At 41.4% G+C, this 27,988-nt stretch overlaps 2 protein-coding genes across 8 annotated transcripts in view; both read left to right on the plus strand.

Moving 5' to 3' along the window:
* The window catches only part of uso1 (USO1 vesicle transport factor), a 30,028-nt gene extending 13,389 nt beyond the window's left edge, over window positions 1-16,639 (plus strand). For 4 of the 7 annotated variants that reach the window (XM_083765307.1, XM_083765310.1, XM_083765308.1 and 1 more), the window contains 13 exons: window positions 400-605; window positions 2,763-2,783; window positions 6,524-6,634; window positions 7,520-7,638; window positions 9,294-9,475; window positions 10,212-10,333; window positions 11,735-11,873; window positions 12,691-12,857; window positions 13,856-13,921; window positions 14,159-14,257; window positions 14,392-14,496; window positions 14,769-14,984; window positions 15,355-16,639. In XM_083765307.1, the coding sequence (XP_083621433.1) occupies window positions 400-605; window positions 2,763-2,783; window positions 6,524-6,634; window positions 7,520-7,638; window positions 9,294-9,475; window positions 10,212-10,333; window positions 11,735-11,873; window positions 12,691-12,857; window positions 13,856-13,921; window positions 14,159-14,257; window positions 14,392-14,496; window positions 14,769-14,984; window positions 15,355-15,420 (1,619 nt within the window). In that variant the 3' untranslated portion in view covers window positions 15,421-16,639. The remainder of the gene's footprint in view (window positions 1-399; window positions 606-2,762; window positions 2,784-6,523; window positions 6,635-7,519; window positions 7,639-9,293; window positions 9,476-10,211; window positions 10,334-11,734; window positions 11,874-12,690; window positions 12,858-13,855; window positions 13,922-14,158; window positions 14,258-14,391; window positions 14,497-14,768; window positions 14,985-15,354) is intronic. The other 3 variants (XM_083765309.1, XM_083765312.1, XM_083765313.1) reach the window with 1 other exon arrangement.
* Window positions 16,640-20,803: 4,164 nt separating this feature from the next.
* coro2aa (coronin 2Aa) overlaps window positions 20,804-27,988 on the plus strand; it is a 44,334-nt gene continuing 37,149 nt past the window's right edge. The window contains exon 1 of the mRNA XM_083766227.1: window positions 20,804-20,935. The gene's annotated coding sequence lies outside the window, so the exon portion shown is untranslated. The remainder of the gene's footprint in view (window positions 20,936-27,988) is intronic.

Consider the following 27,988-nt stretch of genomic DNA (forward strand, 5'->3'; position numbering starts at 1 on the left):
CAAAGAGTTGTACACACCTGACCTCTTAAGTTCAGGTACTAACTGGCTACGGAGTGAACTGAGATCATCTACAGTCAGTCGTACGTAAATAAGCATAAAACGATCGTATGGAAGTAGTTCATTCTACTTGCGCCCAGAGGCCTGTCTCACCTGTGTCTGCGCAATAACAAAAGCTTTGTTCTGCTGTTTGTCTCATTATAGAAAACCTACTAAGCAGAATGGCCTACCTAGTACATCCCTAGTTAGTAAGCTGTGTTTTGAAAGCTGTGGGGAGATAAAAAGCTCTTAATGCCAGAAATAATCATATTAAATGTAATTATTAATTCAAGAGGACAATAGCAATATCTTACGAAAGTATAACACTCAACACATTTTCCCCTTTTTCTTTGACCTCTCCAGCCAACTCCATCTCTGCTGGCCAGCTGCTTTGCGGAGGCCTGTTCTCAGCAGACTCCCTGTCTAACTGGTGTGCTGCCGTGGCCCTCGCCCATGCCTTGCAGGACAATCTCACCCAGAAGGAACAGCTGCTCCGGGTGCAGCTGGCCACCAGCCTGGGCAAGCCTCCTGTGTCCCTCCTGCAGCAGTGCACCAACATCCTCTCTCAGGTAGACCAACGCAACAGACTGTCTATCTACCACCTCCATCAGTGAAATGGCAGCTCTCACCAAACTTCCGCCTCCTTTAACTGTAATCAATGACTTATACTTTGTTGCATACAGTGTCACGCACCGAAAATGGCTAAACACGTTCTGTGTAAATCACCCTTGACGTGTATTGAGAAAAGTTGCAGTTTAATTTATATAGCACATTCCATACACGGAGTATACGGAGCCCCTTAAAGGCCATTCATTCAATTCAAAATATATTTTATCTTGTACGTACAAGATAAAATATATTTTGAATGCATGGCCATTCAGGGGCTCCGTAGTACAAGGAATACAATAGATGGCAAATTTCCATTCAAACATTAGGTGGTGATGGTGATCATCATATGAGTGTTTTGGGTTAAATTATTATACCATCATTTGACAATAATCACCATTACCGCATTTCTAGTAGGCAGCAGTCACACCGAGAAGGTTGACTACCTATGCTGTTGGTTCTAAAATGCTAGAATGCAGGCAAGCCGTGTCCAGCAAAATAGCGGACACCATTGTCTGCACAACCACGATCTAATATTATAACTTCATTGATTCAAGTACACTTCAAGCTCTCACTCTACTTACTTACTTTTGGAGGAATTCCAACCAAAAAGCGGAGGCTTTCTGTTCATTTCGTTTCAAAGTACGATATGGCAGCAGGGAGGATTAAGACATGCAAAAGCCAATTTTGATGTTAGATCAAATGAAAATGTATTTATTTAAATATATGTTTATTGGTAGAAAGTTTCAACAAGTTAAAACAGTTTGAACATACCTTTTTTTTTCACTCCCCCCACTGTTATTGTAATTTTTTTCCCTTTAAGACAATATATAATAATAGTAGAGTAGACACAAATAAAAAAGTCCAGTCCAATCAAACAACCTTGCATATTTGACCAAGTGTAAACAATAGGACACAAAAAATTAATTAAACACAGATGACAAAAACACAAATCTAATCGGATGTTGTCATACATCACCCCCTATAAATGATATAATACTCCATTATAGACAATTCTATCATGAGAAAGCAAAAACAAACGTATAGTATTGCCTCAATTAGTCTGTCGGAAGTACTCTCAGATTCTCAAAATAGGTAATAAATGGTTGCCAGCTAGAAAAGAAAATAACCTTTCTGTTGAACCTCTCTAATTGTAAACTTTATCAAATTAATCTTTTAAGGCATGAATATTATGAAATGTCTGAATGATGTCTCCGACCAACTTCAAGTACAGAAAATGAACACCTAAAGCGTGGTTCAGATCCATCAGCTTTATCCACAGTATGCCATCTCAAATTAAAGTAAGGTCCAATGGGTCAAAAGTCTCTAACCCCTCCTATCAATCCTATCCTAACAATCTAGTTATTTATATGATGGGAGTATTACAGAAATGGGGAAACCTACTCCAAACTATTGCCTATCATATTGTGTGCAGTGTAACTGTGGTGGAAAATGTCACATCCTTTATTTGGAGAGGGTTGTGGTGAAAATCTGATTACTACATGTATACAGTGTTTTACAGTCATATGTCTTTGGTGTGCAATGTACACCAAAATGTACTGACAGCAAAAGGAAATACTTTTAACAAGATTTTTCCTTGACCAAATTGAGGAAATGCCTCATTGCCGCTGTGATGGAGCATTATTAGTATTACAAGGTGGAACATTTGCAAACACCACAATCTTTCCTTTTGTTGTCTTTAACCCATTCTGAACGGGCACCCATTTTGGTGTCAGCATCATGTTATGCTTTAGCTATTTAAAAATAGCAGATCTACAAGCTCATATCGCGCCACCGAGTGGCGCGATACGAGCTTGTAGGTCTGCTATTTTTGAAAAATCGAAGAGCGACTGACATTTCTAGAATCTGATCTCAGGTCAGAATGGGTTCATCAGACCAGTGTGTGTCCGGCGGAAACCTCGTATGAATCTGATCTCAGGTCAGAAATTAGGTTAAAAGAAACGGTTCTTCACAGGCCTCTTCAGAAAAACGAATAATTCTTATTCAGTGCACATTTCTTATCAACTGTGTCATGGCCTGGCCGGGCAGTGCTGGTGTGTTCTCTCTCTGCCTGTGGTGCATGTGGACTTGATCACTGTTGCGTTGTTGTGGTTTTGCAGGGTGATAAGATCAACCGACGGGTGAGTATAGTGTGTATTTGTGTGTTTGGGGAGCACCTGTCCCTGGTTGTTTTGGCTTTGGCATCAGTAGCAAGGTCACCTCCTTGTTTTGTGTGTGTGTGTGTGTGTTGGGAGAGATCTGGGTTCCTTGTTTATTATTCAGCCCTACTTCCTTGTGCTTACGCTCATCTGTTGCTTTGAGCCAGCTCCCCACTTCCTTTCTGGCAAAAGGGGTGTTCACGGGTGCACTCCTCCACTCAGAACACTTGTTTATTGCAAGTTGCGTTGTTGTTTCAATCTTTTATTTAATCGGGTAAAGTTGACTGACCACAAATACTTCAGTCGTTGGCCACATAGCAGCTTCCTTGAGGCAATTAATAGAATAATCTTAAGTGCTCAAGTGGGTTTTCGCGTTACAACAAAGGGACATAGGAGGAGTTCATTAGGATGGGTTCCAATAATGGACTACCGTAATTTCCGGACTATAAGCCGCGGCTTTTTACCCATGATTTGAACCCTGCGGCTTATACAACGGTGCGGCTAATCTATGGATTTTTACAGCTAACGCAGAGCCATCTCAGGCTCTGAGCTAACGTAGCTGCGGCTTATAGTCCGGTGCGGCTTATAGTCCGGTGCGGCTTGTATATGGGATTTTCCCTAAATTTGGCTGGTGCGGCTTATATTCAGGTGCGGCTTATAGTCCGGAAATTACGGTAATTAAAGGTGAACAGTGGGAGCGGTGGAGCGCTCAAAAAAACAGCACAGATTATAGTAAATACTCCCTGGTTTTAATCTATGATTGCAGGACTGACGTTTAAACGTCACATGACTTTGAAGTAATGCATTTCAATGCCTTCTTCAAAAACACGTGTTTTGCTAGAGGAGAGTGTTTCTCATTCACTTCCCCAACCCAACTGTTTGGTCCCAACCTTTCACTAATCTGTAGTGTAGGGTAGGTAGTACATCAGTGAACGTGTATTTAGGGGTACAGAGAAAAAGGACTTCAGAGTTCTTTCTGACTTTACTAAACCTTTCCAAATGTCTATTTGAACCCTGCTTTTAATGACCCCTTTGCTGTGGTCTATCACATCATAATGCTTGGTTTTGTACTAAGTTGCAAGTACAAATCAGGCATCGGTGACCTGTGTTCTGGAAGGTTGCCACGAACTGGAATCTGTTTCTGCTCAGAGGGAAATATTTTCACTGTTTGTTCCTCCTGCTGTCCTGTACCTAGCAGGGTGACACACCAGTGACCACTAGAACAATTTTGCATATTTATTTACTTTCAGGCCATTTGTTTAAAATTATTTATTTATTTATTATATGTCTATGTTTCATCTCTCCGTCCCACATTAATCAAACTAATATTTCATACCTTTTCTTTTCTCTCTGGAACTTATTTTTGCAATACATCACAATTGGAGACAAAATATGAAAAGGTGACTTTCTATTTCTCTGAGAATGCCATTTCTGATGGGTGCTTTTCACTCTTTTATTGATCCAAATATATATATACATTGGAAACCATAGTGTAATAATGTAGCCATCAAAATATGTAATATTTTCCTCAACACTGTCGACAGTGTAGTCTTTGACCGAGTATAATGGACGGCTATATACAGTATGTATGGCCATAGATATTTTCACTGGAGCCATTTATTTTAAAGACGAGATCAAATATGTATACAGCTTTTCTGACTCAGCTGTCTACTACAGCTGCGTCACATTTTTGCTAGCTTTGTATTCAGCCTATATATTACCCCAACAAAATATAAGCATATATATAAACACAAAATGTGCTTTTGCTTTGCATGTGCTTTTGGTTGGTAACATAATACCCAATACAAGCATTAGATTCACAGATGTTCAAAACTGCAAAAAATAAAAAAAGGTTACATTTGTAAGCTTGACCTCAGAAACAGTCATGGGCGCAGATCACAGTCGCAGAGTTGTCCCTCCCAATAAATTGAATGCAGTTTCATTATGAGTTATAATATAACTTTATAATGCAAAACACTTTACAACATGTGCGCATGACGCATGTCCCTTGCACAGAATTCTGACTGGATTTCTGTCCTTAAAATGTCTCTGTAATCTGCAGAGAAACAAAGTCTGATTGTTAATACCTTGTGTCATGTTTGTATCATGAGTCAAAGGTTACAATTTGAAATGTAAGTGTTGGATTTTTGCTGCCTACCACACACTTGTGAATCCCATACAAGATGTGAGAGAAAGAACCGGGTTATTTACTGTTGTTAACACATTGTGTGCCCTCACAACACTTGGGTGCCCACGTTTTACATTCATTTTTTTGACATATTTTTCTTTTTACAAAGACGTCCACAGATGTCTTGGGCACCCCATACGGGTAATTCCCAGGACGTCTGTGGACGTCTTGGGCACACAAGCTACCAGTGAATGACTTAAAAAGCCAATGTCTGTGAATCTCCGCCATAACTACCGTGTCAAAGTTCTGTCGTCTGGCATCGAGTGCAAATAAATCGGTCAGCTCCATAATATCGTCCCAACAGGGGGCATGCCCATGCCCAATGCATATACTGATGACATCAGAGATCTCCAAATATGGGCATATCGGTTGGATTGGTGGTGCAACGTAGGTGTGATGGCTGTGTAAAAAACCTCTATTTTCAGTAATGGAGCCTACTCAGCCTAGTAATTCATTATTAGTTGTTACAACATGAATGGCATGTCACATGTTTTGTGGCATCATGACTGTCAGTTGCTGAAATGGTCATCCAAATGTAAAAGACTGGCACTGTGTGTTTGCAGAAAAATACAATACTTCCTTTTTTTGGGGGGGGGGGGGGAAGATGAGCGATGGTGAGCGATTTGAAATATTCCTTGTTTATGTTCTCCTCCTAAGTTGTAATGAGAACCTTGGAAACAGTTGCATGTGTGGTCAGACTAACCTTGTTTGAGTTGATTAATTTTGTTTGTATTGTGGATATCCTTATTAACCACTAATGGTGTAAAGAGACACAGCATGGACGGGCCAGCTGTCAGCTTTTATAGTTCTGTTGAGGGAGGGGCTGCAGTCGCCTGCAATGGATGTTTTTTTTTTGGCGAGGAGAGTCGGGAGTCATTATTTAAAACTGCTACGATGCCAACAAAATGAAAATAATGTTTAAAAAGATCTGCTTTTACTTAAGCGTACCTTTGCTGCTGTTTTGCCAGCGTCAGTGCATCAGTTTCTGTTTAAGGGCATTCATTTTGTTTTTATATATAGATACTGATTGGATTAAATCAAATGGGTCCAAATGGGCTACTGCACAGTAACAAATAATGTTGTACATTATATGAAATGATAATTCTCTTTCTATGTAAAAACGAAGCTGATCAGAAATTCCTGACAGACATATTGTCTTTCATTTGATTTAATCTAAATCACTGAACTATAACGTTCAGGTAGTGATGAGTTGGGATGTACACTACATTCCCACTAGGGCTGCACAGTACATTTGTGTTTGGTGATTTTTGTTTCCACAGTAATAATTGGTACTATGTTGATGTTGGTTATATATCTGAAATATTATTTGGCACATTAGATCTAATTTGGCGCATCTACTACTAAAGTGGGCAACACATTGTCTAATGCATTGAGAGGACATTATTTAGTCATTGCTATTACTGTGCAGTCCTAGTTCTTAGTTTATTAAAAGTTCCCTGTTTAGAGGATGTATATGTTCTACTTGGTGGTAAAGTTGTCATGCTTTTCCATTGGCTGTTTTGTGCTCTTGCAGGGCAGTAAAGTGCAGACCAGGGTGGGACTCCTCATGCTGTTGTGCACATGGATCAACAACTGTCCAATCGCCGTCACGCACTTCCTGCACAACCAGGAGAATGTTCCCTTCGTATCCTTTTACACAGCTCAGTCACTTCTTAACACGACTAAGCGCACAGGGCGAAGTTCTCCACCCTTTCAATTAGTAACACCCAGCGCCCAGGACGGAGATTGATCAAAAGGACGGATATTATTGATATCAAAACCGATCGCATTGCTCCACAGGCTGGAGAATGTTGCGCAACAGTGGGACGGCATCGAAAATCCCCCCCCCCCCCCCCCCCCTCTGTTTAGCCGACATTTAAAAAAAAGTTAATAAAGTTAATAAATTGATCCGCTGCTATAAACCTGGGCGTTCGGGGTGTTAACTATGGTAACAATATGCATGCATGTTGCGGGACAGTACAATGGGGCGGCAGTTGCTCAGGGGTAGAGGGAGTGGATGGCAACTGCAATGTTCCCAGTTCGAACCCGGGCTCCCCCAGAGTTAGTGTCGAAGTGTCCTTGAGCAAGATTCTAAATGATAAATGGTGCATTTATATAGCGCCTTTATCCAAGGCGCTTTACATAGATTGTGCATTACATTCACCCGTTCATACAGCGATTGCAGCGGAAGCCATGCAAGGTACCAACCAGCACATCACGAGCAATTTGGGGTTCAGTGACATGCCCAAGGACACTTTGACATGTAGACGGTGAAGCCGGGATTCGAACCGCCGACCCATGGTTCATTGGACGACCTGCTATACCTCCTGAGCCACAGTCGTCCACAGACTCTGAACCCCAAATTGCTCCCGATGTGCAGGTTGGTGCCTTGCATGGTTTCCTCTGGCATCGGTGTGTGAATGGGTGAATGTAATGCACAATCTCTGTAAAGCGCTTTGGATAATGGCGCGCTATACATTTACAATCGCACCATTCGTACAAAATGAACCCTTAACCCAATGACTTAAAGCTGACAGGTCAGATCTCTGAGAACCTGGGTGAGGATGAAAGGCTGGTGCAGGGCCTGTGTGCGTTGCTGCTCGGCATCTGTATCTTATACAATGACAACTCGCTGGAAAACTGCAGCAGGTAAGAAGCCCCTGAACCACACCAGGAACACCTGTTCTTCACACACGTGTTTCATGTTTCCAACCACACTTACAGCTTCATTGTTTCAGTGATGTCTTTATTTGTCTGATTGTATGTCTCTGTATCGCTATATCCTATATTCTCTATATCTGTCTCTTATATTGTGTGTGTGTGTGTGTGTGTGTGTGTCTCTGTCTCGTTATGTATCTGGTCTATTTATTTGTAACAATTTCTATCTTATCTGTCTCTTCTATATATTAATCTCTGTTTATCTCTTTTTTAATACTGTTTTTATTAGGCATTTTGTATATTACATAACTTCAGAATATCATAGATAGACAGATATTGAGTAATTAAGTAATATAAAACGAAAAAGATTAATACAATACATAAAAAAGGTATATAAATGTGATAAACAAGAAAAAACTAAAAACAGTTCAACAGTGACAAATGTTAACGGACAAACAAAACAAAGACAACAGGACAGACACTCTTTCTCTCAAAAGTTGTTGTAAATCAACTGAATTACAGACATTTTTCTTTTTAAATGAAGAAAAAGGAAAGAAAAAACACTTTTTTTCCCTTTCCAGTTTCCAATTTTCGATGATGTGTTATCTATTGTGTAGGAGCCTGGAGGGGTTAGCGTGCACCTATTGAAATTGCCAAGTCTGGTAAAATCTATCTTCACTCCCTCTCAATTCAAACTTTATCTTTTCCAATTGCAAATAGTGCATAACATCTTTCATAAGTGTAGTATGAGTTGGAACCTGTGCTTGCTTCCAATTCAACAGTATCAGTCTGCGAGCCAGTAGAGTCACAAAGTTAACATGTTATATTGGAAAGTAGACGGTTTCTCTTTTGACTCCTAGAACTGCTGTCAGTGGATCCGAGTCAAGAGGTTTTCCAACAATGTCTGACAGTGATTTAAATGTATGCAAATATGATGTTAGTTTAGTGCAGTGCCAGTCTGTCAGAACATATGGCCTAGAGTGGCCAGCGACTGGCCACATCTGTCGGAGGCTGGATTCACATTTGGATACATCCTGTTGAGTTTTTCCTTTGACAAATGTAACCTGTGTAATATTTTAAATTGTAGAAGACCATGCCTGGCGCATACTGAAGAAGAGTGCATTAACTTTTGAGATGTAGACCATTGCTCGTCAGTGATAGATATTCCTAAATCGTTTTTCTGTTTATCTCTTATCTGACTATATTTGTTTAGTAGCATTGTACTGTATGTTGCGTTTGATAAATGATATGCAGCTGATGTTTAGATTATAAAAGCATCATTCTACAGTATTTACAGTAGCAGTCATAAATGTATCTATACAAAAGTGTTTTCCTCTCCATAGAAACCCATTATAAAGAAACAGCTTAATGTGGCTTAATGTACTAAAAAACACTTTATCTCATCCCTACTAACAATGTTGCAGATTAAGAACCGTTTGCCGTCTCATACAGCCTTAGACAATCCGGGGACTAACATTTTAACCACATGAACAAGCTCACAAAACAATGCATCGAATTTTGACATTTTTGGCAAAGATTTGGTGTCGAACGAAACACTAGCGGACCTAGTAGATCCCACACCCCAGTCAACTAAGTATATAGGGCTTACCTCTTAAACCTTTCTCTCTCTACCCTGTCCTGTGCAGAGATAAGCTGAAGCAGCTCATTGAGAAGCGCATTGGGAAGGAAAATTTTGTGGAGAAGCTCTGCTCCATCACCAAACATGAGCTATACTCAAGAGCAGCACAGAAACCTCAGCCTGTCTTCCCCTCTCCAGAACAGATGCTGTTTGACCACGAGTTCACCAAGCTGGTGAAAGAACTGGAGGGTCAGTGGTGTATATAAATATACTGTACTATATAGTGTTTTGTTTAGTTTCTCTAATGGTGTCCATTATCGAAGGGAAGTGCATCCTTTTTTTCATGCTGTAGTGAGTGTAGTCAGTCAATTTTCTAATCAAGTAGTGATTTATTCAAATGAAGGTTAGCAGAGTCACACTGGTAGTTGACTGGCTAGTCTGTTGACCACATAATCACCACATTCCCAGTTTGAGACCTCTTATACTGTAGCTAGCGTCATAGCATGTCCTTCCCCCTCTATCAAATCAAGTTTATTTATAATTATAGAGCAAACAACTTTTGTTGAACCCAAGTGCTGTACAGAACATTTCATTCAATTCATCAGCACAGCAGAACAAATGATTGTAAATGTAAACAGAACAAAAAACAATAAGATGAAAGCCTAGACAACATATCAGATTCTAATCTTGTGAGTAGAACAGAGTCTTGATTGAGCCTGTATTTAAAGATTCAACGATTCAACTCCATATGCTCTGTGTCCTTTCTCTAAAGAAGAAAGAAGTGTCAAGGCAAGTCTCAGGACTCGGGTTTGCAGCTCAGCGATGCACTATTCTCCTGTACCCACAATGTTTTAGGTGGGACAGGAGATGGAACTTGAATCATTTGTTACTCTTGACAAGGCAACTTTGGGGTTTCATGTTGTCAGAGTGTTGATGTTGTGCAGTCACTGTGGTGGTGTTTTAGCATGGTGTTATCTATCCACAGGTGTGATAACTAAAGCGGTGCACAAGTCCAGTGAAGAGGACAAGAAGGAGGAGGAGACAAAGAAGACATTGGAGCAGCACGATAGCATCGTGACTCAGTACAAAGAGCTGATCAGAGAACAGGTACAGGTTCCTATTCTCTTCTAGTTATTTCCTGTTCTATTTATTCAGTTTCAAGTGATTAATCTCTATTGGTCAGAATTGTCATGCTCTCTGATTGGTCGGACTGGACTCTTGATGGCTGATGTCACTGCCACACAGTCATTTCACAATCAATCAGTGGTCCCTCGGTTAAAGGAGAATTCTGGACTAACCATTTGTCCTGTTGAGATATATAAAACTAGAATTGTTTGATATCGCAGTGATAAGCTTGAGTTCTGTACAACGCAGAAGAGAAAACGAAACGTAAAGGCCCATTCTCTTAGTTGAATGTGAGTGTATGAGAATACTTGTGTCTGCGCCCAAGATTGGACGCCTCCCACAGCGAATTGCTGAAGCGCATAGATTTTCATATACCGGTAACTATTTTGGGCTAGTTCTCAAAAGAGCACCTGGAGATGTGGATTGGTACCCAAGTCTCTACTCTACCATGTACGTTATGCTGCGTTCACACGGGCAGATGACAAAATGCAAAGATGCAAAGCTACACAGACAATGTATGTACTTCTCATCGGCTAGCGAGAGATCAACGCCTAATCCGACAACACGCACACCATTTCACTTAATTCAAATATCTTTTTATTTATTTTTGGATAATCCTCCCTACTATAGAGTGTGCTGACCATATAAGGGGCCTTCCTCCAATCATGATCGAGTGGGGACGGGCCTTGGTGCACGTGCTGTTGGCCTGTCGCGTGCCCCCCCGACTGTAGAGCATGTGGCGTGTGCATGTTCACATCTTGTTACTGGGACAGGGGGACCGGGGTTTTTTCCAAATGCATGGTTTTCATATCGGGACAGCTGACCGTGCGCGATCGGTCTTACGCTAAATCGCTTATTTTTATCGCTCAAATGTCTTCCTTTTTTTGTACACATCTGCCTTTCATAATGACCAGATATGCTACACAGTGTTTTGTCAAATGGGCTACCGTAAAAAAGGTGAACTAGCGCAAGACTGGTTGTTGGATATATTAAGCCATTCTGACCTGAGATCAGATTCATATGAGGTTTCCACTGGACACACACTGGTCTGATTGACCCATTCTGACCTGAGATCAGATTCTAAAAAATGTCAGTCGTTCTTCGATTTTTCAAAAATAGCAGACCTACAAGCTCGTATCGCTCCACTCGGTGGCGCGATATGAGCTTGTAGATCTGCTATTTTTCAATAGATAAAGCATAACATGATGCTAACACCAAAATGGATGCCCGGTCAGAATGGGTTAACATCAGATTACGGCAAGAAAAGTGCTAGTCAGGAATTCTCCTTGTATTCTAAATGTCAGTCAAGTAGTAGTGTATATATAAATACATTATTATATATAAATAAAGTCCTCCAATGTTTGTTTTTTTTGCAACCTGCAGGACTCTCAGATACAGGAGCTGAAGGAACAGGTATCATCCATGTCATCTCAGAATGAACAACATCAGACCACCCTAACCCAGCAGGTGGCCCAGATCCAACAACACAAAGACCAGTATAATATCCTCAAAGTTAAACTGGGTGGGTTCTCCTCGGCACTGCACCAGATCATTCAAAACTATTCAGGCTTTGGCTAAACTATGAAACTTTGCCTTTTTTTGTCACGACACCTAACCCAGAACCCTGTCACTCTCCCCGTCACTCACCAATCCCCCATATACGGGAATGTCACGCAATGTGATATCACGTCTCACACACTATATAATATATATTATTGGCCATGAACCCTGATTGTGACATCACGTCTAGTCACGTGATTGTCACGTCTCCAAGACACGCTATATATGGCCATGTACCATGGCCAAATCCAGGAGTGTGCATTTCAAAGTTCATCCCATGCCAAAGCGACCGCACTATTAAGCCCATATATATTAACTGTGGTTAAAAATGTCATACTCCAGGCGGGCCCGCCCCAAAGTTATTAGTGCAGCCGTGCCTGGCAGCCGGCGACAATTAGAGTTCTCAATGGGCCCGAAAATTAAGCCCTGGCCCTACCTGGGCCCTCATCAAACCCTATATATTCAATACACTGCCCCCACTGCTACCCTTAGATCTCCATATATGGAGCTGACCTGTTCTGACATTCCATATCTTGATCTTATCTCATCACTCCCTGTACACTCAAGATACGATCCATAATATGGCCAGTGCACGCAACCTGGTGCACCCTTTAGGGAGAGGTCGCTTCTCGTATTCTTACTGGTAATAATATGGCGGGAAAACAAAGACAAAGGAGGACAATGGAGACAGTGCCTGTTTCACCTGAAGCATTATTACCATGTAATCATTCCTTGTTTAAGTGCTTACTAGCCATGACTGTGTGTCATGTCTTATTCAGGTAAGGATAACCAGAGTCAGGCCAATAACCAGTCAGACAACACCCATATCAACGGTCTTCAGACAGAGGAACTGACACAGCTCCGAGACGAGGTGCAGGAGCTACACAAACAACACACACTGCTGCAGACACAGCTCAGCGAAAAAGACACACTCATCGACACACTGGTTAGTTCACGTGTATGTACTGTATGTGAGTGGCAGGTACTGTATATTGATTATGGCTTGGTGTGTGTCACACATTGGATGCTAAATACTTTCTTATAAAACATCTGGAACCCGGCCTGTTTCAGTTTTCCGCTCCGTCCACTTCCTGTTTAAGCATCCACGGTGTTTGAACAGAGCGCAGACGTTCCTGGCTCATTTCAAGGAAGCTCTTAGAAGGAAGTGAAGTGGTCACGTGACTGGGCTGCGCCATGACACTTTCATGGACACTTCCATGGGAGCCAAACTCACACCAGTAGTGCAATGAATACATGGCAGTGAATGGAGCCGGCTGGACCAGCTCATAACAAACATTATACATGAACGTTTGCAAGCTTTGTCATATAATTGGTTCAGGAATATGAAAGAAGACATAAGTGATATCACACGTTTTTTCTGAGTGGTTGTTTTTCGACTTAATAACTATTTATTTTTATTGAGGTATTTATAGAAGAGCACATAGTAAGTTTTCTGCCTGGGCTGCTCTCTGCTCTTTGAAAAAATAAATCACATTAAGTAGTATGCACATCAAAAAATAAGACAGCCTAAAATAACGTGTTATATATATTATTTTATTTTCCAGAAGCATCACTTTACAAAAGGTCTCAGCCATTCATAAATAATGTTTGTTCATGAGCTGGTCACTGAGCTCTCATTGACTCCAATGCATTCTGCCAAACTTCCGGGTGTAGTTTGGCTCCCATGAAAGTGTCCATGAAAGTGTCATGGTGCAGCCCAGTCACGTGACCACTTCACTTCCTTCTAAGAGCTTTCTTGGCTCATTTCAGATGTTTCGCTAGCAATGTAGAAATGGGGGATTTCACTTCCTGATTTTTGGGGAAAGGGAAACAGAAGGGAAAGTTAAACGCTTCAAAATAAAAGCTCCCTACATCTGGCTGGCACCACAGCGAGAGCACTGGAGGACTCTAGTGGCACTAAAAGTGTTAACTGTGTTTCTGTAGAGGTCAGAGGGGGAACAGACAACACAAGTCTCAACAGGAGGCCCAGACCACACAGAACTGCTCAAGGTGGGATTCATTACTGTTACAAATCAGGACATTACAAAATAAATGAATTAATTAGTTCCTAATTCACAAATGTATTTATTCTTTCTAATTAATAAGTGCTATAGAAATAAACCAACTAGTTTTCATGTGTTTACCCACAAGTCTTCTGATCTTAATTATCAGCAGGCATTAACTATTTTAACCAATATACCCATTTGTCAATCAAATATGTATATGCTGTTATTATTATTGTTGAAGGAGTTGGAAGAACTGAGGAGCCTGGTCCAGTGCCAGTCAGCAGAAATCAGCCAACTTCAGACAGAAAGACAGGAGCTGATGAGGAGAGCTGAAGCTGGGGTGAGTACTACTGGTCTTTTGGTGGTTGACTCATTTTACTGCATTGAGTGCTCATTGAACCTACATACACATTGAACCTTCATACGCATGCACGCACACACACAGTATATATAATGCATCTTCTCCTCTCACAGTCATCAGAAGCAGTTCCTAGCAGTGAGGGCTCGACAGACTCAACCATGATGGCGGAACTAGAGAGCCGATTAGGCGCACAGACGTCTGAGACAGAGAAACTTAAAGTTTGTATATTGACATTTTGTTCTGCACATTTTAGGCATTTCAGTTAAGGCACTTAAGTTAGAACAATCTACACTACAGTTCCAATACTGTGGAACTGTATTGTAGGTTGAGTGAGAGCATGAAAGCATCTTTATATACTGTATTTAAACCCTACAAAGACACTTCATGGCCATAACTCAGCCAGATACTAGGAATGGCCTCTGGGTCTCATGTTAAGTGTTCGGGGGGAAAGAGTGTTCTCTCTTTCACGGTCATGTCTGCCCTGTCCTAGGAGGATGTGAGGAACCTGTCAGATTACAGGGTGGGGCTGGAGCAGCAGCTGGCCTCGGCCACGAGCACGGTGGCCATCCTGCAGACAGAGAAGTCCAAGCTGCAGACGGAGGTGCAGGAGTCCAAGAAGGAGCAGGATGACCTGCTGATGCTGCTAGCCGATCAGGACCAGAAGATACATGGCCTCAAGCAACGCCTTAAAGACCTGGGAGAGACGGTCAGCTCAGACCTGCCATTTAATACTTTTTACAGCTGTACTTGTAAGGCCGTTGTCCGTCATAGCAGGGCTGCATAAATAAGGCATACTGTTTTCTTAATATTGTAATCATGGTTATTGGTAATGGTGATTTTTGTGACAGACTGATCAATAGGCTCTCTGCATAACTTTAGTCCGAGGTTTACAGAAGGTGGCGTACCTGTTTCCTGTACAACATGTTTCCCGTTCAAATCGGCCATTTAAATGAAGCTGCAGGCCTCTGCAGTAATTGTAATTTGTAATAAAATAAATAGTTCAGTGTAAAGGGAACAATAACAGTATGTACAGTGTCTGTGTTCACCCTAGTTAGACTGTCCCTCTTTCCTTACAGGTTGAAGATGATGATGACATTGATGCCAGGGACCAAACAGATGATGATGAGGAGGATGAAGACTAGAGGCACTGAAGACAAAGAAATGGCGAGAAAAGTGAAAGAAATATGGCTGGCAAAAAATGACATTTAGTGGACTGGCCAAGTCCTAACACACTAGAGAAACTGAAGGATAGGACTAATATTAAAGTGGTTTGTCTTGCAGGCTGCCATGCAATGTTAATTTCTTTCTCTTTACCCTCATCATCGCGGTCACCTGTCGTCCATTTTAATTGTTTGTACATTTTATTTCCGAGATGGAGGTGATTTCCAAGGATTCTGTTATAAATGAAAGCTCAATGAAACCACATTCTTGGTGCATTCATCTCTGCAACCTAAACCACCAACCTAGGAGGATACACTTGACAGATGTTGTTCAACCTTGTTTCATCCTGTACTGTGTTGTTGTCACATACTGTAGTTAGTGGCCCAGCAGGACTCACTTTAACACCTAAGTAGTGAGATTACTCCATATGAAACTGTGTAAAAGTAAACGCATATTTTATGTTTCCTTTTACTGCCATTCATGGTTTCACTTCACTAAAAATGACTCGTCATGAAGGCTTTTGGTGTCTTGCTCAAGGATATGCAAAACAGGATGTGGCTGTCTTGATGGAACCTGTGACAGGATGTGGCTGTTTTGATGGAACCTGTGTCGTTTTGAAAAGTCCATCAATAAGGCAGTAGTAGTACCTTGCTTCTCTTCTTCAGTACCTTCAAGTTGGAAAAGGTCACTCACTATCACTATTCATTAAGCTGCAGCCAAGGGGAAACTATGGCTGGCGAGGCTATTTCCCCCCGTTCCTCTTTCACAGAGATATGCCCAGAGTGCCATTCCTCTTTACACCTCTTCAATAAGTTAAGTGTACTTTACTCCAGTGGCTCAACTGGTTTCACTCTGGAACACTTCTGTGGACCCAAGGCATAAAATAATATTAATGTAAAGTTCTTTGTCTGCAGCCTTGTTAGACCACTCCCTGACCCACTTTTGGGTCTGAAAACCTCTGGTTGATAAACACTGACTGAGCAGCACTACCTACCGTTCCATTTCACTTTGTCCCTCATGACATACGGTATACTGCTCCACAAAATGCTGCAATACACTGAGAGAAAGTATGTAAAGACAAAAGATATTTTTGCAACCTTTTGTCTGGTTCAATTTCTGGCATCCAGCTTCTGTATAATATTGTGTAACTTATCAATTTATGAGCCACGTTGAAATGAATAAAGAATCTATGAATCTGTACACTTAGAGGAAGAATTATACATAATATACATATATACATATAAGTACTGCTGTTACTGTCTGAAAACATAGGGTCACATTTTTATTTGTTTAATAGAAAGACTATTTCTTTCCCCGGTTACACAGGATGGCAGCATAACGAACGAATGGACTATTAAACTAAGTAAGCCACACAAATCTAAATTCTTTATATAGATGTGCTCGGCAGGTCAGGCAGCAGAAAGCAGGTAATTATATTTTTGCCCACGTCTGTCTGGAACATCTGTCGGTCCGCTTGTGTTAATCTCAGTCATTGCTGGACTAATTTATACACGCAAACTCCCAGTAGACCAAGGAAGAACCACTACCACATTTCTTGTAGGCCTCATGGTGACTATAAAAGGCTGATTTCACGTTTTTGGTCAAGATACTCTTACAAAATAATTGGTTGCACAGTCAAAATAATTTCCCATGATTCCTTTAATCATGAGGCAACTCCCCATAAAGGCCTAGCACATTGTGCCAGGCAAGATTTTTCCAGCCATTTTGCGTTTTCTTCAAAACACAGTTTGTGTTCAGAATTCACTCAAACTGATACAAATTATGATGTGATCAAGATGAACGGGTCAGATTTCATATTTCTTCTTGATTGGATATAACTGACAGAGATCTGCGCTCCAGAGGAGCACACAAAGCAAAAGAAACGAGCAGCAATTGGATATACTGTAATGGCAGCCATCATGGTGAAAACCTAGTGTAGTAGACTTGGGCCTGAGAGAACTTAAAATGACTGGGCAAGACTAAATGAAGAGACTGATGAAGGGTGGATTGTTCTTTTCACTGACCTATAATGCCCAGGCAGCTCAGCTGTGAGGTTACGAATACCCTTTTTCTCTTTACACCTATATTTAGTGTTCTTTTCTCCAGTTGCAATCAGCTGGAGGAAAGGATTCAGAATGGAAGGTACCGGTAATGTCGGAAGAGAAATGCTAAAGCTACAAGAACTTGAAGCTAAAATGTCAAAAGTAAGATGAAGGTCAATGAGTTGACCTTTCCAACAACACCACCAGGTTCCAACGTTCTAACAGTACGATGTGCAATAGTCCGAGTCGACATCCTACCCCAAACCCTAACAGCACCCGGAAGCACCATGTATGTCGGACCTGATTAACACATGCCCCCCAATTCCTTCCCAATTACAATCCTGTCTAAAGGTGAAAGGATGGGATGAAGGAATATGTGCTCTGCTTGCGCAAGTAATAATTAAGTAAGCTCATGTAATGTCCTTTTAGCATTGGAATGCTGTATAGTAAGAGGGTCATTGAATCAGGTCTGTGATCAGGAACATGAATCATGTTCCTGATGAGTACTAGGTGAGTACTGTACTTGTACTGAATGTCTGTACTTTTTACTGGAGTATTTGTATTTTTGGGGGGATGCTTATGACTTTCACTCCACTACATTATTGTAGGCTACTTTACCTATTGTGTACTTTACATACACACTCATAAGGCAGACACTATGAGGTTTGACCGTAGCCTTAAGCCATACTGTATTTCAAATGGATGAATATACCATATACAAGCTCACAACGTGTTACAACATTTTTATGTCTAAATTGCAATACAAGAATGCATTTATAATAAATAAAATGCACCTTTGTACTTTAAAGTACTTATTTTCTTTTTTTTTAAGCAAGTAGGCCTAATTCTAGTACTTTTTCAGCAGAATAACTTGTAGACTAGTTGAGTAATATTTGACCATGAGTATCCACCACTTATAGCTAGCTCTGACTGAGAGCAGAACTCCCTGAATCAGAAAAAGAAATTAATGAAAAAACAGTGATACTTTAGGCCAGGGCAGTGGTTCTCAAACTTTTTCAAGTTCAAGGCACCCTGAGTACCTTGTGCTTAACTGTTGATATATGACAGTTAAGTTATGATTATGAACACCTTAGAAATCACAGTATTTATTATTGGGCTGTGGAGAGAAAGGGGCACATCAACCCAGAAAGAATGACATTTATGAACTTACTGAAACATTTTTTTTTCTTGTTACTGTATTTTACAGCCAATAATATAAATCTATGATTGGCTGTCAGTCAGTGGTTCTCAAACTTTTTAATTTCATGGACCCTCAGTTTGGTGTGCATTATAGGCCACATAGTCACAGTGACTCACAGACCCCCATAACTCTGAGACAGTAGAAAAGGGACCAAGTGTAGTACAATTTGCTTCCAATTTGGTACCATTTGTACACACGGTGGACGTCACAAACGTAACATAAGGACTTGCGAGGTGCACCATTGCTCCGATCCACATCAAACTTGGCACAAAGACTGCAGGGGTAGGCCTATATGGCATGAGAATAGTCACACCAAGGGCCATGTTGGACAACCCCCCAGGGGCCACGTAGTGTCAAGGCGCACTGTTGTTCCGGGGGTCTGCCATGACAATAGTCACAAACAAAAACTAAATTACACACATGGGTTGCTGCAGCTGTCTTATTAGTGTTTAACATTTCACATGGCCATAACTCTGTGTGAGTCTGTGACCATTGCTCTGATCAGTGCAATGTAGGACTAGATTTGAAGGAGAAGAGTTGAAGGGATTATACTCAAATGCGAGTCCTTCTCAACAATGTTTGTGTAATGACTGTATTTGAACTCTAAAGGGAGACAAATCCCCTTAAATCTGTGTACATGTATGGACAGTTGCAGTGAGTATGGAACAAATCCTTCCATTCTAGACAAACATTAAAAACGCCATTGACAATGTTGGACTTTAATGTTTGTTTTGTCTCTAAAAATGAACAGAGTTTAATTTGTTTTTAGTTTGTTTTGTCTGTCAATTACAATTACAATTTAAGCATTTAGCAGACGCTCTTAATCCAGTGCGATTTACATTAATATGGTAAATGGTGCATTTATATAGTGCCTTTATCCAAGGCGCTTTACATAGATTGTGCATTACATTCATTCACCCATTCATACACCGAATGCGGCGGAAGCCATGCAAGGTACTAACCAGCACATCGGAAGCAATTTGGGGTTCAGTGTCTTGCCCAAGGACACTTCGGCATGTAGACAGGAGGAGTCGGGATTCGAACCGCCGACCCATGGATCATTGGACGGACGACCTGCTCTACCTCCTGAGCCACAGTCGCCCCACATACATAAAAAAGTAGTTATCATGAATCATACGTAAACTAATCGGCATATGCATGTCAGAGGAAAACCTCAGCCAATAAGGGACCACGATTCTTATAAACTGTTTTGTGATGTTAAGTTGTGATGTTGGTAAAGCTCTTTATTACGTCATCATTGAGAGCTAGTTCGTCATATGCTGCTACGATACATACACATCAAACGGGGCATACGCAAAGTAAGCACAGTATACCGCTAATCAACTTACATATACGTCACCATCGAAAGCCGCCACTCATCCGTATTAATTAACAGTACGTAATTGATTGTTGTTAATTACGTAATGAAAGAATGAATTTGAAATGCTTAAATAAAATTACCTTCATGTACCTTCATGTTCAACAGAAGAACATGAAGGTAATTCATGTTCTTTCACAGAGAAGCTGACATTTGACAGTTTGTAGCGGTCGACAGTACTTGCGCGCTCTGCTTGCGCACTAGTAGGGCCTATACTTGTGTGCAACAAGCAAGTATAGCCACTCGACAGAGTGCAGTTCTAGTTTGGACTATGTTTAATGTAATTAACTAAGCTTAGCTGGCTACCGTGACCTTGTTGTCTGCGTCTGGGATGAAAGTCAGTCTACTGTCTCAGTAGATAGTCATCCTCATCCTCCACGAACTTACCGCAGATCACATTCGCATTAGGCCTGGCTGATATTTATCTATGTGTACAACAGTATGTGGGGGAGATGCCTCGCCCCACCCCTCCCTCTCACGAGTAGTCCCCAATCTCCCTCCCTCCTCCGCTCATCTCTGTCCTTCATCCTCCTCCATGAATCCGTAGTCACAAACACACATCTCTGTCTACTACGGATGTAAAGCTCTCCACCAGTCAGTGCATGTTTTTACGTACATATTATAACTGCTCCACTCACCGCGCACAATGGTTTATTATGAATGACTGTAAGACTGTTGTGTAAAAACGACTTGTCCTTTATTGGAGTCAAACCGCAGGGGGCAAAACTAGAAGAAAACCAGGGGGTCCGGTCCTGTCTGTCGGCCACGCCGTCCGTCCATCCACCCACCGACCGCTGCACTTCTCCGCAGGGGTCCCCTGGTCTGGGGGACATTATTGCCACCTGCCGACACATCTTGCATGTACCCTGTCAAAGGTAAGCACTCAAAGCACTGTAGTGTGACGGCTTGAAGGATTGCAAACACTTCCTGCCAGGTTCCGCGTACTGTCGTTCATTCACAAATCTTCGACACCGGAGACTACTAGTTTATTTGATTTACATGTGTCTCCGTGTGGCGTGTCTCTGTGACCATCATCACCATGCGGGTTCCCAGTGAGATCGTGAGAAAGTATATCATAACGCAAAACTGACATTGTGGGAAGTGGGGAATGTTATGTAGCTTAAAATAACTTTAGATAAATGAATGATCGTTAAGTAATTTTGCTAGCGGAGCCTTACGGATGTAGTCGGAACAGGTTATTGATCCATAATAATGTCTGTCTATCTCTCAGTCTCTGTCCAATCCAACCAGTTTCACCGCCAGATGGTTCTGGACGGCTATTGTCATAGCTTGCTTTTGTGTGTGGATGGACGTAAACACACTTACGACAACAGAAAGCCGTTTGAAAAGCATGCGCTTAATGACCCGCGTCTAATGTTGACCATATGTGAAGTGGTAGTGAATAGGACCTGTTCCGCCCCTCTATCTGTACTGCACGGCGGTACACCACTTATCTCAAACAATTGGCCATTTAAGTGCGTTTTAGAGCCAGAGGAGATTTACAAACCAGAACTTTAGCACAGCATTTGGGAGAGAGCCAGCCTTCCATTCTGAAACCTTTAACAGATTGTCACTCGTGCAAGACAGTAATGCGTTCACTTCAAAGTGTTACCAGTGTGGTAATGATTCTTTGGAGGAATGGAGGCAACTACAAGTGCAGAACAGAAGCTTGCTGCTAAGCAGCAGCAAATCTAGCCGAGTTGAGTAGTAGGTCCTCCTGCCATCTACCCAGGAGTGAACTCTTGCCAAAAATGTGATGTGTCTTATCAAGGGCACATACACTTTGTGTCTTTGGTCTGACAAAACAAAATCTACAGTCCCTACTACCCTGTTTGCAGCTGAGACAAACATCTTGACTGAGGCGCTGCACAAATAATATACCGAAATCACAATAAAGCTAATGCAAATAGTTTATATCTGTGTGGAGATAAAGATCTGATGTCCATTGTAATTCATATCACATTCACAAATGTAAATGTTTGGCAAAATATTGAGGTTTTGTATTATTATTTTCTTCCGTATTGTGCAACACCTGTATGTGGGGACACCAATTGCCTAGTAGTCCCTATGGTTAAGGCATGCCACACAGGCTCTAACACAACACAGCAATGTGTTGTCACAGGTTGTTGGGTTTGTGAATATGGATACCGCTGCTTTTTCTCCTCCTGTCCCAGTGAAAACGGCACCACACTTTGATGTGAGGCTATAAAATACTTGGCCACATATCTTGTGGCATGTTATCGCGGACTCAGACTGTTAACACATACCTGAGATTCTCTCAGGTTTTACACAACCAGTATGAAATGTAGGCCAGTATGTCCCACCGTTGCTTGTGACTCTTTAAAGTTTTAGTGCTTTGTACATTAAATGCCATTTATCCCATTTGCAATTAGTTTAGTTTATGAATTTGGACAATGTTGTTGTTGTATGTCTGCATGTTGTAGAAGCAATTGAGGTAAAGTTAACTCATATACCAGACAGTGACAGTCACAGGTATCAAAGTCCTTGCTACTGCACTGGTAATGAGTGCTTTCAATTGAAGGTGTGCCATTGAGCAAACATGCCCTTGAACTCTGGACTTCTGAAAGGCAGATAATTCTCTCACTGAGAAAAGCAGTGACGGTTCTGTTGTTGCAAGCGATAACTTGTGGTAACTTAATTTCAATATGTAATTAAGACACATTTTAGACATTTAACTGATATACACACTCTTATCCAGCCCGACCAGCAGCTACAGTAAGTGAGTGAGCAGACCGGGTTTTGGTGTCGTTCTCGATGCTTGGCTGTTGCAGGGATCGAGTGTGCGGACCTTTCTATAACCTGGCTAGTATTTTCATCTAATTTGCGATAATACCAAGTAACTGTATCATTAGGCTATGTCAGTGTGATAGGCACACCAATGAGCAAGTCAAATAATCAAGGAGCTCCTGCATCGCAAAAATAGCCAATCTCACAATGTGTCACATTGTGCAAGCTGCTCTTTTTGTGCTTTATACAAAAATTAATACATGTAAAATGTATTCATATATAATGACATGCCCAATTTGGGAAGCCTGGTTGAAAGTGGTCAAAATATTTTGTTAGGGTAAACTTGTGTCTGTAGTACTGATATGGTCAATTTAAAAATATATATAACTTCTTGTATAGTTTACTACAGTGGCGTGCACAGACATTTAGAGGGGCAGGTGCTCAAGTGAAAAAAGGGCACCTTGTGCAGCACATTTTAGCTATTGAAAAATAGCAGATCTACAAGCTCATAGCGCGCCACCGAGTGGCGCGCTACGAGCTTGTAGGTCTGCTATTTTATTTATTTATCGAAGAACCAGTGCACTGACATAGAAACATATATCTTTAGATTGTGGGGGCCTAAATAATATAATAGAAGCGTTTTTTATCAAGATTTGATCAATGTCACCATGGTCCACACGCTACAAATTAAGAAAAAAAGAAACCATTTTTTTTCTTCTTTTTTTTTTAAAGAGCACATTGCCAAAAAGGGCAGGGGGTACTCTAGCACCCCCTAGTGTCTATCTGTGCACGCCACTGGTTTACTACCACCAGTAAGACGCTGGGGCGAGAAGCGCCTAAAGGGCACGCATCCGCCTAGATGATGGCAGACTGCTGGGCGAGAGCTGGCGCTTTGGCATGGGGGGTCAGATCAACATATGGAATGAATTCTGTACTGGCCATATATGGAGAATGTCTAGAGTGTACAGGGTTTGATGAGGTCAAACATATGGAATGTCAGAAGAGGTCAGCTCCATATATAGAGATCTAAGGGTGGCAGCGAGGGCAGTGTCTTCAGTGTACAGGGTTTGATGAGGGCCCAGGTAGGGCCGGGCCTTAACTTTCCATGGATCTATGGAGATCTAAAGGTGTGAGGTCAGATGTAGAGTTCCTGACCAATATTGATGACATCAGGGATCTCCATATATGGGCATATGGGCTTAATATTGATGACATCAGGGATCTCCATCTCTGATGATGTCACGAGGCATGACCATAATATGGTTATATTATATATTATATGGAGGCGTGGGGATGACGGACTGACGGGAAATGCACATTTTCATTGTATCTGCGGTCGCAATGAAATCCTGCGTCTAGCGTCTGTCACACCAGGTTGCTTGTGACATCATGGAGACCATTATATCTCCATATATGGATCTGACCACGTGACATCACGGAGACCCTTAACGCGTCAGTTGGTCACCCCAGGCATGATCATAATGGTCACGCGTGATATCACAAGGCAGGCGTTTGGTTACATACACTGGACTATGTAATACAAGACATGTCTTGAGTTGAGTGTCAAAGAATCATGGAAACAGGGTGTAATTATTATTTGTTTTACTTATGCTACTCTGCTGTGATTTTATTTATATAGACATTATTATTTGACATTTACCCATACACAGGATATGTGCTATTTAGGACAAACTGCCTGTGTAGAAAGTAGAAACCAAGGAAGAGTGGGGTTGTTGAGAGTTTATGTATCAGGACACTATTTAATAGTATCAGTTCAATCACTATGCTTTAATACATTTCAAACATGCACAAAATATACCATGGCATACAGTCAGTAGTACTTGAGGTGCACAGTCCTCAGTATTCACTTTGTAGGATGTGTGAAGTTTATAAGACATCCATGGAACGCTGTCTGTAATCAACACAGAGGTGTAAAAGAAATCTATGAGGGTGCCGCAGGGCGGTGTGGCATTATGTCATGTCATTATGCAACTAGGTCAGATTGTGGACACTGATATTTTTCTTATGTTGCTGTGGGTAACATGCTGCCAACTCATTGATGACTGGTGCTGTGTGTGCTTTTGCAATTAATTGTGAAATTCTAGCAGTCCAAAGAAAGAACAGTAGAGTTGCCCAATCGGACAATCAGTATAAAGTCCACATTTGTGGCTTTAGAAAACCATCTGCTTCTGCCTGTTGAGGATGATTACTGTACTTGTGTTGACAATGGTTAGGAAATCCCTAAAATAGTCTTATGTAACCTGCCTGCGCACGTGACCTGACACGCTCTCATTGTCACACACACGGGCAGACATGACCTCATAATCATGTCATTAACCCCCTGCCACTGTGAACACACATACAGAAACCACCACGTACACAAGCAGTCAAGCACACATACACACTACACACATACTAAGTACGCACCAATATGTGCATACGTCACTACATGTAAAGACATTAGACATATTGCACATAACACAGGTCTCATGTGCGCGCACATGCGCACACACACACACACACACACACACACACACACACACACACTGTCTCTTACCATTACCGTGATAAGGACATAATTCATTTTGTGTTGATGTACAGAACATGCTTGGCTGTATGCATTTGTTTCTTATTGTCATATTTTGTTTTGTCGACTAATATACTATACTGTTGTGTTTTTCATTGTAATGTCACCAATCAGAGCTGCATGTTTCTGACATGACAGCTGTCCAACTGTCAGGGATTATCGGGCTGCTACTCACACGTGTGTGAGTGGGGGATACTGAGAGGATTAGTCAAAAAAGAGAAAATCTGTGGATTTTGTCAGTGCCAAGCTCCCAGTGTCCAACTGTCCATATGTACTGTACGTTTCACAGTGCCAAGCTCCCAGTGTCCAACTGTCCATAATGTATGTTTCACAGTGCCAAGCTCCCAGTGTCCGACTGTCCATATGTAATGTATGTTTCACTGAATTCTGCACTATTCAACCTTTGGCTTTGGGTTCCAGTGGCAGTGTCACTGCTGGTTTGACTCTACGGTACCTATAAATATTGCGATGTTCAACAAAAGAATCACCACATTTGATTTGTACACTGTGGTGCCTAATGGGTGAGCCATTAGAAGAGCATTTATCCTCATGTCCTTGTCCACCCATTTTGTGTGTGTGTGTGTGTGTGTGTGTGTGTGTGTGTGTGTGTGTGTGTGTGTGTGTGTGTGTGTGTGTGTGTGTGTGTGTGTGTGTGTGTGTGTGTGTGTGTGTGTGTGTGTGTGTGTGTGTGTGTGTGTGTGTGTGTGTGTGTGTGTGTGTGTGTGTGTGTGTGTGTGTGTGTGTGTGTGCACGATTAGTTCTCAAATTCATTTATTTTTGTCATTGTGCCCAGATCGCCTGGCTGCAATCAATGACTGTTGATCAATGTTACAGTACTGAACACAAGAAACTTCCGATACTGTTACATCATCAATATGACATCAGAGATCTATTGGGGAAACCATTCCATTATTATTACTAGCCCTTACCCGTTGTGAGATATTGCCCCCCCCCCCCCTGCATTTTTTATTCACTAATAAATTCATTGTTAATTTATCATTTGTTAAATTGGAAAAAGGGCTTAGTTAAGACCTCCATATTATTATGGTCAATGCCTGTGTGAAAAGTGGGAGCGATTGGTGCAGGCGGTGAGGAGATACAGCGGTGTTTCAGACAGACAGACAGACAGACAGACAGACAGACACATACATTCAGACAGACAGACATTGACTGAATTATAGTATGATATGATGATAGTAAGATTATAGTATGATTATTTGGTAATGCAATATTGCTTCATGGCTAATATGCCACATTTTAGGTGTGTGATGTGTGCTGCTGCTGTTGTTCCTGTATCTGTGGTATTGACACACATTATTAATGAGGAGTGGAGAGAGAGGTGGACCTACTTTACTAATGTATACATGTGTTTGTGATCACTCTATCGACCCCAGAAGCCTAATGTGGTCCGTAATGGTCTAACTCCAGAAGATGACTGTCAAGTCTAATATGTATTAGATGTGTGACATGGTAACAGTGTAGCTGCTGAGTCCTACTTACATTGTAAAATCCTTCAGTGTACAAATGGAACCAAATGGACCCTTATGTTGTACATGCTTTCAGAGAAATGAACACTTTACTGTGTCCACTGTGGTAATGTTATTGATTTTGTGTTTGTGCTATGCCAAGCACAGAATTAAGGCCCAATTTATTTGATTGCATTGGTTTTGTATATTTTGTTCAAGTTTCAGCTACAGTATTCCACGTTTAGGTCTAGACAGCCCTGTCTTGTGCTTGAATTTAGAAGGGATGTATTGGTTTGGTGCAGAATTACCAAGGTTGAAACGGTCTGCTGGGAAAGTGGGAATAACCTCTATCCAGTCACTATGCTTGCTATAGCAGAGCTGTAGCATATTGGCTGGAGGGAGGTCATTCTCTGTGCTATAATAGCACAGGTTATACAGTGGGCAGAAGCAGTGTGTGTCTATACAAACACACATCACTGTCTCTTGACAAACACATTACATTATTAGTGTTAGCGAGTCAGCAAACTGCCAAGACAGGGCTGTGCATGGGAGTATCACAACATGCTAATGCTGTTAGCCAATGGGCATGATGTGATTAGTATTGGCATTGAGCCTGAGAGCAGGGTGTGTCCTCCTATATTCATTTAGATGGTACAGGTAGATTGTGGTACAAGGCAAGTTAATCCCCTAGTGGCACAGAAAGTGAAACTCACCTTGACTACTGTTGCTATGGTAGCATGGATGTCCTAATTTATACTGCACGGTACAACTGTGTCGCTCTCTGAGTGATACAGTAAGTATGAAGTATAAATTAGGAATTGACACTACGAGATGCACCCACATTTTGCTGTCTTTTTTTTTTATATTATGCATCTATGCTGCCCCCAAGTTCTGCTGTCATTTTGACCAATTGAAGAAATTGGTCAAAATGAAACAATTATGAAATATGATAACTGAGTAGAGAGAGACATTGGTGTTTTGTGTTACAGCATGCATATTTGGAGCTCCTATAACGCTATGTAAGGACCTGTCTGCAGGACAGATGAATAAGAGATGCATAAAGGTGTACTTTTACAATGGCTGACACTGTAGCCGTGCAGCGGCTGCAGGGTAGCCATTTAATGGCT

This window comes from Protomyctophum parallelum (genome assembly GCF_964188405.1).
Source record: "Protomyctophum parallelum genome assembly, chromosome: 5".
In the NCBI taxonomy this organism is placed as follows: domain Eukaryota; kingdom Metazoa; phylum Chordata; class Actinopteri; order Myctophiformes; family Myctophidae; genus Protomyctophum; species Protomyctophum parallelum.